This window comes from Manacus candei, unplaced genomic scaffold (assembly GCF_025592945.1).
Source record: "Manacus candei isolate 608988 ecotype Guabito, Panama unplaced genomic scaffold, ASM2559294v1 h1tg000124l, whole genome shotgun sequence".
In the NCBI taxonomy this organism is placed as follows: Eukaryota; Metazoa; Chordata; class Aves; order Passeriformes; family Pipridae; genus Manacus; species Manacus candei.
The window spans coordinates 2,411,039-2,423,954 of NW_026138172.1; the positions used below are offsets into that span (position 1 = coordinate 2,411,039).

The following is a 12,916-nucleotide window of genomic DNA, read 5'->3' on the forward strand; positions in this document are numbered from 1 at the left end:
TTGCTTCACTTTGAAATAATACACTGTAATCTTTCTACTTCTTAAAAACTTTATCTCTAAACTGTGGCACCCTAGTAGGTGGCCTAGCTAATACTTCCTTTTCCCCAGCCAGGTAGACTGGGAAGAGGCAGCAGACTGTGCCTTCAGGAGACTCAAGAAATTTGATGGATAGCTTTCCTTGGGTTATCATCACGTCAAAGATGATGTCCATACAGAGTGTAGATTTCCTAACGATGCAGCATCCTTGGAAAGAAAATTTTTTTCCTTAGTTTACTCACTTGGTGTGAATAAAGAAGTCCACGAGGAAGGAATCAGTACTTTAAGAAAATACTTCTACTTACAGTTACCACATTCCTGCTTTCTCTCTACCCTTTCAAAATTCACCATAAATAAGAGGTTGTAGTAATTAATTACCAGCCAAGTGTCTCAATTAATGTTCTGCAAGTGCAGTATCCTCTGGGTGAAGTGCTACAGCTAAGTTATATTATGTCCGGTTCGGTGTTTGAATACCAGTGCAGACAGCCACATGCACAGACACACACGTGTGCCAAGAGAGTGTGTTGTGTTCATTTTATTTTTTTTTGAGATGTGACACTTCAGTTTTTCTTTCCTTCCTAGAGAGGTCGAAGTCCTTTTTAAAGGACCTAATTTCTGCGCAGTAGAGCTCGTGGGCAAACACTAAATGCAAAATGAGGAACGCAGTCATGGCTCTAAATACATTTCACATTCTTCAAACTGATGCCAGTTGTACTCATTGACAGTAATCCTGTCTAATCCCTTCCACATGTATTATCTTTGTACACCTGCTTTCATTGTCTCACTTATCAGTTCTTAACACTTAGAACCACAATACACAAGAAGGCAAAGCAGCAGAACAAAGTATATATGCACACACAGTGTGCTATGCTACAGCTTTGCATTATAGACATAAAACATATTTGTAGATTTTGGTGCTTAGAGTCAACATCTTCCATTAAGACTACTTCCATTTTTCCTGCTTCCTCCCCCCACACCAACTGATGTATGTCTGTGTTTGTCTTTCTTGGCAGATTAACTGAAGCACATCGAACAGCTGTAAAAGTCATCAGGAGAATGCAGTATTTTGTAGCCAGAAGAAAATTTCAGGTAAGCAGCATGATTAATCATAAGTACAATTGCTGTAAGCTTAAGTATATGACATAGAAAGTGCTCTCAGAGTGCTCTCAAAGTCTTTGTGCATGCAGCACTAATAAGTCAAAGGCATTCTTTAGGTTCTTGGCCTCATACTTACCTTACATGGATTTTTTCATGGTGTGGGCAAAACTGTCAACTATCCATGGGTATAGCATGATACAAAAACCTGCATTTGTGGAGTCAGTGTGGTTATTTTTCACTTCTCTTTTCGTGCTGCATTTGTTTTTTGGGGTTCTATTCGTTTTACTACACTGACCAATACTTACCCTTCTACTAGAAGTGAAGAAAACACTCTGCTGGAGTGTCTGCAAGAACACTGTTACTGTGCACATGATCATAATGACTGGTTAGAGGATGCTCAGTTGTGTGCTGAGGATGACTGACAGACCAATAGGCCTCACTGATGAGTACCATGCTGTGTAAAGTTGCTTTCACATTTGTGACCCACATTTCCAAATTGGTTTCCCAGAAAAGGACATCATAGGCCGTATTTTGTAAAACTGGGCAGCATTGGCCCTCTGGGAATTTGCTGTCTTTATGGAGGGTTAAGTTAATTTTCTCATTCGGGTTACAGTGTTCTCAGACTAAATGTACTGCATTGGAAATACTGTTATATTTTGCCTGTTTACTGAGGCTTCTTGTGATAAAACTTTTTTGGACTGGGATTCTGATATCATCGTTCTCACCACCCATGGGCTGGAAATGCCATGGAAATGAAAAATTAACTTCTGGACTGATTTTCAAAGCCCCTGTTGTTTCCATTTAAGATTCTTGCTTTTTTTGTCTGAGAGGATCCACTGCAAGTTAATGAACTTTCATAATCCTTTTGAAGAGGTTTTAAAAGCATAAATCAAGAACCTACATTTCAGGGAAGTTTGACTAGAGCTGAGCACTTAATTGCAAGGGATAAAAGTCTGAGATAAGCTCACAGCACTCAGAAGACTCTGAATTATGGCAGACAGAATAGCATATACATTTCCCAAGCTCATGCAGACGTATCTTCAGATGACCCTACCTTTTGAAAGAAGACTAGGGGAAATCAGTTTATTTAACTCGGAAAAAAACCAGGAGAACAGGATTATATTGTAAACATACCGGAGACATAAACAGTATGGGAAATTAAAAATAAATAAATAATAAAAAAATTAAAGACACCATTTCTCGAAAATAAAATCAGTTTATAAATTATTTAGGTTAAAAATTAGTATATTTCAAACCACCAGAGACCTAATGTTCTGGGGCTGTCAGCCAACAGCGGTCCTGCCAGACTTCACAAAATGAACTTGATCAGTCTATGGAGAGAATTCTGTGAGTTGGTTTTAGTGACAGGGATAAAGAAGATGAAGGAATGATCTTCTGTTTCTTTCTTGGGGCCATGAAATACAGTTTATAGGACTCCCTATGCTAATTAGATTTTGGAAGTTCAAAGCTGGGTAATATTATTTAGAGTTTTGCATTAGGAGCTTTAAGCACACTGAATGTGGACTACTGAGCTCAAATGGCCAGGATTTGGGATTATGGGCAGAATGGAAGTTAAAGGAGTTGCTCAAGTTCTGCATTTACCACACTTCCCTGGAAGGCAATTGCCTCCTGGCTTAAGTTGTATTGTACTAGCATTTTCTAATAAAAACATAACAAGAGATTGGGCCAAAGTTTGGCAGGACCTTAGATGCTCAGATCTAAAGCTTTATAGGAAAAGAGGAGATAGAAATGGTGAAAGCTGGAAGGATATTTTTACAAAGCTTTAGAGAGGACTCAGACAGATTGCAGTGTACAGTACTTTGCAACTGTACAATTCAGAGCTGATGATTTGGTAAAAGGGATAACAGATAGAGGACTTCTTTTGGGGGAGAAATTTCATTACAATTGAGTAGAATTAATTATGCTCATAGTAGCCCATGGGGGAGAGGGGAGTGCAAAAATCCCCAGCACATCTAGGCTCTGTGCCATGCATCGTGTTTAAATAGAGAGTGTCCAAAGGAAAGGACGGAGAATTTAGCCAAAAGGCTCTCAAAGCACCTCCACTAGTCAATCCAAAGAGTGATACTGGCACTGTTTCTCGGGGTGAAGACAATAGGCTGCTTTTCTGGCCAGAAATAGTGATGTGTCAGCGTCTGCAAAATGTGAAGCTGGGGAAGCGAAAAAAAAAAAAGGCGATAAACTGAAAGCTGAAACCTCCCTCCCCCCGCAAAGTATCTCCTCTCACAAATGCACACAAATGTGCACACACACACTACCAAAGCCACGAACTCTTCTGAAAGTAATAATGCAGGTAAGTGCTGAGTGCAAGGAAGGCATTTTGTCACGAAGAGCTTTTCCTTCTTCATTCATTTCACAGGATTTGTTTCCATTCCAGTTCCATGCTTTCATTTGAAATTTCTAGGATCCTGTGGCTGCCTTCCAAGCATGACTCCAGCACATACTGTAGGTGTTCAATGCATGTGTGCAGTGGTGCATGCTAATGGCTCTGGCTGAAGCTGTGACAGAGTGGAAACAGACAACAAGATGACTAATGAGCTGTTTCCAGTAATTTCCAATTACTAGATTTGCAGTTTACCTTTGCTTTTTTTTTCTTTTCTTTTCTTGAGTCAGAGCCAAAGGGAAGACATCTTGCCCCACATTTCCCATAGGGGTTGGTATGGCTCTCAAAATGCCGAAATTTTCAAAAAGACATAATTTGTGTTTATTCCACCACACACACATTGATTTTACTTGCTAAAATTTTAGCATGCTGCACTTTTTATAATCACATCACTTTATGCAAATTCTCTAGACTTGTTTCAAAATTCTGCCACAGTAGTTGCAGCAAGAAACCAAAGCTTGGCAGAAGCATCTGGATTCTCATTAGAATGGGAATAAAGCTGGGCAGATGGCAGTTTTTTCACTCTCTTGCATTTTTTATCTGTCCTTTTTTATTTGAATTGCACTTTTTTTTCTGACTTCGTAGGTATCATGAAAGACAAAGAAGCGCAAACAAAATCCACATGCAGCAGTCTTCTGACTTATGCAAAGCATCTGTCTTCCCAGTTCCTTAAACAGCAATATTTCTGTCACCAGACATCTTTAGTCTCTAGAGACATGTGATTCTGGGTCCAAGTGTTATGAATTGGGCCTGTTCCTGTGGTTCAGTCCTCTGACATTATGATTATCATATGGTTTTGGAATGAGCCAAGAGATACCGCACATGATAGTCTTAGATAAATTATATATCTTGGGTTTGTGTTTTTCAAATACACTGTGAAGGTCTAATATTTTGCTCAGTATGAAGTAACATGAAGACATGACTCTAACTGACAGTAATGGGAATCATTTGGCTCCATCTCCACAGTAAATATGCACTCCTACAACAGCTACATATTTTTTATTCATTACAACAACTGTTGCAAAATGGCAAGCAAATAACCTCTGGAAGATAAAAAAAAATAGAATGAAGGCCCATCTGAAATAAAAATCAAGTTTAAACAATACTTACCTTTCAATCTCTTGACTCTTTTCACAGCAAGCTCGGAAACCTTACGACGTCCGCGATGTGATCGAACAGTACTCACAAGGACACCTCAATATGATGGTTCGGATAAAAGAACTTCAAAGAAGGTAGTCCCTGTCTACCTCATGAAATATTTGATTTCTCTAGTGCCAGCTGGCTTTAGGAGAGATGCGTACTTAATGAACAGTAATTGTCTGAAATTGCAAGCGCAACGGGGAGCACAATATCTAGAGGATTTAGCTTGGAGTCATTTTTAACCCTTTTTATGACCAGGCTTACAATTGTCCTTTATTCTCCTCTCCTCTGTCTCCAAGTGAAATCAAAAGAAACGAAGGTGCATGCTGTGAAGTTTATAGTATGAAGCAAGTTTTTCTGTCCTCTCCTTAGAAAAGGAAAACTCTTCAAATAATGATTTGTCTTTCTGTTCCCACTCTCTGGTTCTCCACAATTGAGAGAAATCTGGTTCACTTGTGTTTCCCTCTCTGTCTGGAACTTTTCCCTTCCTACATTCCTCCATGCACATGCTTTCTCTGAGTTTCGGATTTGCAGCTGAAAAATTTTGCCACAAAACTATTCCCTTCTGTTTCAGCACAAAGTGCTTTTCTCTTTACAAATTAACGCTGTGGACTGGGACACCAGAATGAACTTCTCTGACCCTTAAATTAAATGAAAGAAAAAAAAATCCTGTTGAAAGGAATCTACTGTGTCAACATATATAGATGTTAAATCTGCCTGTATGAGATTCAAGGAATAGTTGCAAATGTTATTAAGAAGCTATTCTGTTTGTATAGTCTTTGTTATTAGATTATGTAAGACACAAGAGAACTATGTTTTAGTTACAACTTGAAAGTCTAAGAAATATTAGTACTCAAGAAAATAACAGTAATAATATGGTTTGATTTTGGAGAAAAACTCTAAAGAACTAAACTGCTGACTGTATATACAGAAAGTCATGCTAGTCTCGTGTTTTTACTTGTTTTGGTTTAGGTTTAAAGCTACTGTAAATTCTCATGTAAATTATGCTCCCATGCTTTTTCTAGCAACAGAGTTTAAGTTGCTTGGTAATTGCACTGCTGGTAATTCTCTGTTTGCTTTTCAGGTTGGACCAATCCTTGGGAAAGCCAGGTCTTTTCCTCCCAGGTATAGTGACTGCATTTTATGTAAAATTATTAGCTTCATAACTTTGTGAAAATACCATTGGCTTCAGATTTATAATCCAGCTAATTATGCATTAATATAATTCTGTTAATAAGCTTTGGAATGCCTGTGTAAAGATAAATATGTTGCATTTAGGTGGTAGTGGAGCAAATGGAAAGTAAGAATAAATGTTACAAAGTTTATCAGTGCACGATGAGTTGGAAATATATCACAGGAAATTCTTCCACAAAAATATACTTTCTAAATCTTTCATGCTGGGATTAAAATATATGTTGATTCCACTTAAAAAGGTTTTTTTCCTTTTTGAATGACCTATAGATTTCAGTTCTGGAAAGCTCAAAGGAAGATCGTGGGTCTCACTCAGGAAGAACTGGGGTAAATTCGAAAGCTAGAGTGATAGAAGTGGTATGAAATTCGTCATAAAAAAGGCAAGGTCAGGCACAGGGAAACCAATAAAAAAAATCTCATACATGATCATGTTGGTGAACAGTTTGGCATGTCTAAGAAAAAGAAAGGCCTAGTTTGCTAATTAATTGTAGGCAAATGCAACTGAATGTAATGGCCATGCACAGCAGTGATATTCTGGGAAAATCTTGTGGTGGGAATCGTGGAGATCAGAAACCTGAGTGCTTGATGGGGAAAACTGAAAGAAGTGTTTATTTTTTTTCCAAAAGAAGTTGACTTCAAATTTCAGGGGCCCTGTCTCGTTCTCTGTCCCAAAAAGCTCAAAAGTGGCTTAGGAACTGAAGCCCCATATCCCCAAGTGACTTTCAGCACTCACAGCCATAAGTGTAATTGAGGGTGGCAAAGTTATTTCAGAGTCTTTAAAAAATTACATATTATCAGTGGTTAATATTACCAGAACAAGGAATATCTCTCAAAACACCTTTTCAACATCTGATTGCGGCAGAAGACTCAGTAGTATGATCTTCTTTCCCTGTAGCTGTGCTGGTTTTGGACCACAGGAAAATAATCTGTCAGCTCGAATACTTCTATAAATATTTATACTTGGGAATTCATTCTGCAATGTTCAAGCTAAAATTATGGAAAAACTTCCCTTACCTCCAAGAATGTATTATTTGATTTCAAAGGTAGCATTACCAAATTAGAACTGCAATTTGTTCTCAAAAAGACTAGTGTTAGAAACACTTTTTATGAAACAGTGTCTTGTTTCAGAGGAGAGGAAGAATTAGAAGTGTTGGCTGCAAAGAAGCTAATTGTAAAATAATGTTCTGAGAGGTTTAAGAAGCTGAAGATGTTCAGGAAGTTTACTGTCACCAAATCTTGAGTCAAAATGGTCATGGTAACCACTGGGAGGGTCTTAGGTAGGTCTGTGGATTTGAACAAGTGTTCAAGTGTTGAAAAGAGTCTAAAGTACCGAGGAAGAGCCATGGGGTTGTGTCCATGATTGATTCGTGCATGATCCACCTGTAGGCCTGAAGTTACACAGTAGCTTCCTGCAGAGATAGCCTGTAAATACAGCCCCAGATGATTAAAGTCAAAATCTGTCATACATTTTTTATGGTTCATTATAACTTTTTATTGAAAACTCTTCCTTTGATTTACTATGAGAAAAATGTTGAGCTAGGCTCATCTTCAGAATTCATGATGGGAAGCCTTACTGTGGGAAGTATCACAAGACTTCTGATTTATTTGGGAAAGCCATAATCTGTGCTCTGAAGGAGATTACGGCATCCGTGTTCATACAACTACTTTCCCTTGTTAAGTCTTTTCTTGCAGCATTACTGTTGAATAGCTCCTTTGAGACAGCTCTCTTAGATGCACAAGCATGGTGGCCCCGCTACGAATGATGTCTGCCTCCACAGCATGCCTTAAATGGACTGAATAAATGCTGACTGGGAAAGGTAAAATGGCTGTAAGGGATGCAAAAGCTGTTAAGCTCAGTTATGGGTTTGCAAGACCAAAACCAAAAGTTAATTGATGTAGTAGTTATTTTATCTAGAGCCTCCACAAATACAAAAATAAGATAAGTGGTTCCAGATAAATGGTCTGCAGAACTAAATCTGGAGTTAGTTTACAATTACTCCCAGTATTATCCAACCTGCCCTTACTGCCAGTATTATCCAAGTGATGAACAGTGATGAGTGGTTACAGTATTTCTCTGTTTGGGGTGAAAACAGACCTCTTGCATTGCCCTTCTCCTCTGGCAAAGGAGTTCTTCCTGAGTTTTCTTCAGAATTCATGGCTAATTCTGCACTGAAGATGTATTTTCAATATGATACTTACACTTTTCCAGGCATTGCTAAAAACCTCATTTGTAACAATTATAGGTGTTTCCGCCAGACTGTGTTATTTTTGTATTGATGGCAAGCAAAAGAGAAATGACAATGCAAACAAAATTAAACTGCCAAGGAGAAAAACATGAGAAGAATTTTCCTTTTGAGCTCTTTTTTTCCCCCTGTTTTATTATGCTCCCATTCAAAGAATCTTAAGGTCTGATTCCAAGCCCGTTGAAATAAATGGGAGTCTTTCCAGTGACCTCAGTGGGTTTTGGATCAGGCTGTTGTTGAAACCCTGTTGTCAACTTTGATAATATAAAGTAATTGCAGTGTGTCTATAGTATTATTACCTTTCAAAAGTGAATGATGTCATAAAAGATCCAGAATCTGAATTCACTGGAAGCAATTATTGTTATTTTTCAAGTTAGTTTCTTAAAGATAAAAAACACTAAAAGCTGTGTTAAAACAAGATAAGGATACAAGAACAGAATAAAAGCCATGCTGGGTCAGACCAGTCCTGACTCTAATGGAGCCAAAAGCAAGGTTCTTTGGGAAATGTGTAAAAAAAGCTATGCATAAGCCTCTAAGTTTCCTGTAAGCTTTCAACCATTTGCAGATCAGAGACTTCCTGACATGGTTTCAGTGCATACAGTAGTACAAAATAGTGTGTTCTCAACACACTTTCCTAGAGACCCCTATAAACGTTTAACATCTGAGATATTTTGTAAAAAGAATTTTTATAAAATGATTACAAAAAAATTATTTAAGTTTTACATACATGTATGGTGAGAAATTCTACCTTTTTTGCTTGTTTTGCTCCTGGTACCTACTAGTTTTCTTTGAAACTCCTACTGTCAGGAGTGGATTTAAAAACGTTAAGATAATGGAAAAATTTTCCAAAGACCTGAATCCCTTTGTTATGGGCATACCCAGAAGACTGTGTCTTATTTTCATGGAAAGCCTGTCCCAGTGTTCCCAGGTGACACAATATTGTAAGATGACACACATTCTTGTAATAATATACATGTTAATAATTTGAAAGTGTTGATATAGAGGCAAAGCACATATTAATAAAATTATTGAATTAACAAAGTAGACACACATAATGATACAAATAAAAAGAGCGTAATACTTGACCTTCACTACACATAATGGAGTTAACTGCTTCTGATTGCAATTTTTGAGACTTACTATAGCTTTTCAGGGGCAAAGGTGAAGAATAATGCCAAGGTAAAACAAAAGGTCCAGTGTTTGGATTCAGAAAAGTACACAAAAAGCTGATATTTATCTGCAGTTCATCTGAACCTCTTGGGTCTGCATAACACCGGTGGGAATCCCTGGAGGAAAGAGCTTCCTTGTAAAATTTTGACAGTTCCATTGTTTGCTTTTTTTTCCATGAAATGCCACCTAAGCTTTCTGATAGTTTTTCCTTCCCATCTGTTAAGAAGAAATTGGGTCATAGTATCTTTTAAAACATAATAAATATGCTTGGTTTAATTTTTATCTTTTTGAGTCAATTAATATTTGAAATAAGAGATACTCATATTTCTGCAAGAACTGATTTATTCCACTCCTCCTGGAGACAAAATCAATGGGAACTTGGTCAAAACCAGAAACCACATAGGATATTTGCTGTAGCTGTCAGGTGTTCACAGTCTTGTTTCTGGAAGTTCATTTCATTGCTGGAGTTGATCTACCTCAATACAAAGAGCCAGCAGAAATATCACTTACATCCTATTCTGAGGGTTCAGAATTTGCAGCTAATTTACTGCATATTTAGGTCCTCTGAACAGTCTTGAACTGCATTCTTAATAAAGACTTAATAAAGAAGCTTGTATTTAATTTTTAAATTGGTGTATTAATTGTTTTATACATAGTGTAATGATAGTGTGTCTAAATCCTGCCATCAGCATCTTCGGGAAGAAGGGCAGAAGTGTGATATAGTTCTTTAACAAATGCAGTGAGCAAAGCTTGTCTCTAATAAGTTGATTTTATTGTTCCTTGTGAGTCACTTAAGCAAATTGTGTCATCTCAGAGGCTGGATAAGTGGAGCAGGTAGACTGACAGACCTTTTTGTTAAGGGCTGTCTTATTTGTTGAGAGGTGGTTGCATGTCTTTAACCAGGCAAAGTAGTCACTGCAGCTAGGTTTTTGCTACTTGAAAAAGCTAGAAATTTCTGCTCCCAGTGTATACTGTTTAACCTTCATCATGGAGCAGTTAACTCTATGGCAAAGTTTCCGTATTGCAGTAGTTTCTGTGTTTGGTAGTTTACTTTTTAGGCTGTCCAAAGGAAAACACAAGTGCCTGATGCAGGACTATGTTTTACCTTTTTTCAATTTCTTCTACTGATCAGTTCTGAAAGGCTCTGGCTGACAAGAAAAGAGACTCAAACCAAAAGTCATGATGCCTATGGCAACTTTGTTATTTGCTTTTTTATGGATCTGTGGCTTAAAAGAACAGTCCTGACTTCCATTTTCAGAAGCACTCTCAGTTTACAAGCCTAAGAACCTGGAACTTACCATAAGCTCATCACAGTTATCCCTGCGTGGAACTTTTGCAGAACTGGAAAAACAGATCCAGAAAGCTGTATTTGCATTGTTAGCCAAAAGAAGTCATGGTGTCTCTTGGGCTGTCCTGCTTTCTAAAATAGAATTTACAAGGTTTTGACATATCTTTAGCAGTCTGGAATATCCTTGGTGTCACAATGCTCATATTCCTCATTTTCTACTTAAAAGCAATCAACTGTTTTCAAATAAATTGTAATATTTTTCAGTTAGCTCCCTTCTATCTGTGTACACCGTGAAAGTAAAAATCAAGGAAGGACTCTTATTCTGTCCAAGCAGTCATTTCCAGCTTTAATAATTTTCAGACCATCTGTCTGCAATTCATCCACTGTCCTAATGCTCCCTGTAATTATTTTTTCTAACCAAAGGAAAAAAATTTGTTTTATTTAAAGTTGGTTGGTTTTTTTTTTTGTATAGTCTGATGAGATGGAGGACACTAATTGTGTTAAAAATTAAGAATATGGTGCGGTCCCTCATTTTATTTGCTTTCTTCCTCCTACTTATATAATTACATGTTATTTATATCACATGGTTCCATTTGGGGAAAGAGTCCCCACCTGCTGAACTGCCATGGAGCATACCTAAAATTTTTAACTTTTTCTTTTTTTTTTTTTTACAAGAGGCTTCTCTTGTTCTTCACTAGGAAAGGAGATGGGCCAAATTTATGAAAATATTAGAAAATGAATACAGGTTTGTGTTGTTTTGAAAGTAGAATAGCATGTGTATTCAGGAAGGTAAAGGCTTTCAGGGAAGAAATTTCTATGTTAATAAAGATGAGAAATGGACTAGATGACCCAACAAGTATTCAGTCTCCCGAACTATAAAGCCTAGTGCTTATATCCCTGTGTTTTCTCTGATTCAAAACTAAGTATATAAAATGATGGGTTAGTATCATACCAACTATGTTACATGAGCTTGTTGGAAGATATTTCTTTTTTATTTCTGAGCTAAAACTTGTCCATATGTATTTTCATCAAGTTGTAAATAATTGTGCTTCCTTCCACTAAGATCATGCAAATGTAGTCTTGTGTTTTGTGCCTTTCCCATATGTATTACTGGATTGCTTAGCTGATCTATCTGTTTTCTGAAGCCCACCAAGAAGAACAAAAAAAAGTCAATACTAAAAGAAAGTTATTTTCATTTGCCAAGCAAAGACTGTAGAAATTGGGATATTTCAGATTTATAGTTAGCCCTGCAATTTTTTCAGCTGTGTAAAAGCAAATAATCTAATATAGGAAGTCTAAAATTATATATCTTGAAAATTATATGTCTTGAAAAGACTCAAGAGAGAAAACCTAAACATGAGATAGAAATCAAATGTACTGGAGCAACATTATCTGAACTTCTGTTCACCCTTCCAACGACAACCTTGAGCACATTGTGCACACACCACACTTACTTTAAAGGATGGTCTTTATTAGAAGAAAATGCTTGTAAATTAGAGATGAATGCTGTTTTGTGTGGAGGCTAATAAGAAGTTGGGAAAGACCACAGCATTTTGTGATTTATACAATCTGCATGCCAATAAAGGGGTGGACGAGATACAGCTATACATGCATGTGTATCATTCTTTTCACTTCATCTGATGGGAGTGCCACATGCCACAAAACAGCTTCTAACTGCTTATCTGCTTCCTATTTTCTTGTTTTCTGTTCCACACAACATTTGAGAATAACTAAAATAGGAAACATTATTAACTTGGTTTGCTTGGTTTGTGATGTCTTAGGGATTATCTGATGGATGTAATTAGTGCTGGTGAGGAAATTATTATTTTATTTTATTATTATATATAAAAAAAAACAAACCACCATGCTTTTTGAAATATTTCTTCATGTTTGGGGGACTTTTTGGGTTTAGACCCAAACAAAAACACTACCTACCCACTGCTGTTCAAATCGCATCCCAGTTTAGAAATCCTTGAAGGCATGGTTTTTTCTGATATCTACTTTGGAAGATTTGTCTATGGATTTACTAACTAGAAAGTAGACTGCAGAATCAATTATTTCATTTTAGGCAGAGATGAATGCAGATAAACTTGAACCTCAGCCACTTATATTTTAAGAGATTTCTGAGGTTGTGAATGATGAATAGCACACATGTATAAGCCAAGCTGTGTCATTTATTGTCTGTCCCCTCACAGTGTCCTTGAAAAATCTTTGAATTTTCTCTCCTTATTGTGTTTGTTCCTGCAGGTTCTCTGATGAAACACTTCTCTTTTCTAATCTTGCACCTTTTAAATATTTTAGGTGGTCTGTAGAGGAGAAGGAAAGCACAAAAAGTACTCTTGCCAGCAT

General features: G+C 37.1%; 2 protein-coding genes across 2 annotated transcripts in view; both read left to right on the plus strand.

Moving 5' to 3' along the window:
• The window catches only part of LOC127462296 (probable G-protein coupled receptor 19), a 667,268-nt gene that overhangs the window by 282,704 nt on the left and 371,648 nt on the right, over nt 1-12,916 (plus strand). The window lies entirely within an intron of this gene.
• Nucleotides 1-12,916, plus strand: part of LOC127462293 (potassium voltage-gated channel subfamily KQT member 1-like) — a 480,876-nt gene that overhangs the window by 267,945 nt on the left and 200,015 nt on the right. Inside the window, exons 12-14 of the mRNA XM_051770771.1 lie at nt 1,050-1,125; nt 4,673-4,767; nt 5,760-5,800. Of these exons, the coding sequence (XP_051626731.1) occupies nt 1,050-1,125; nt 4,673-4,767; nt 5,760-5,800 (212 nt within the window). The remainder of the gene's footprint in view (nt 1-1,049; nt 1,126-4,672; nt 4,768-5,759; nt 5,801-12,916) is intronic.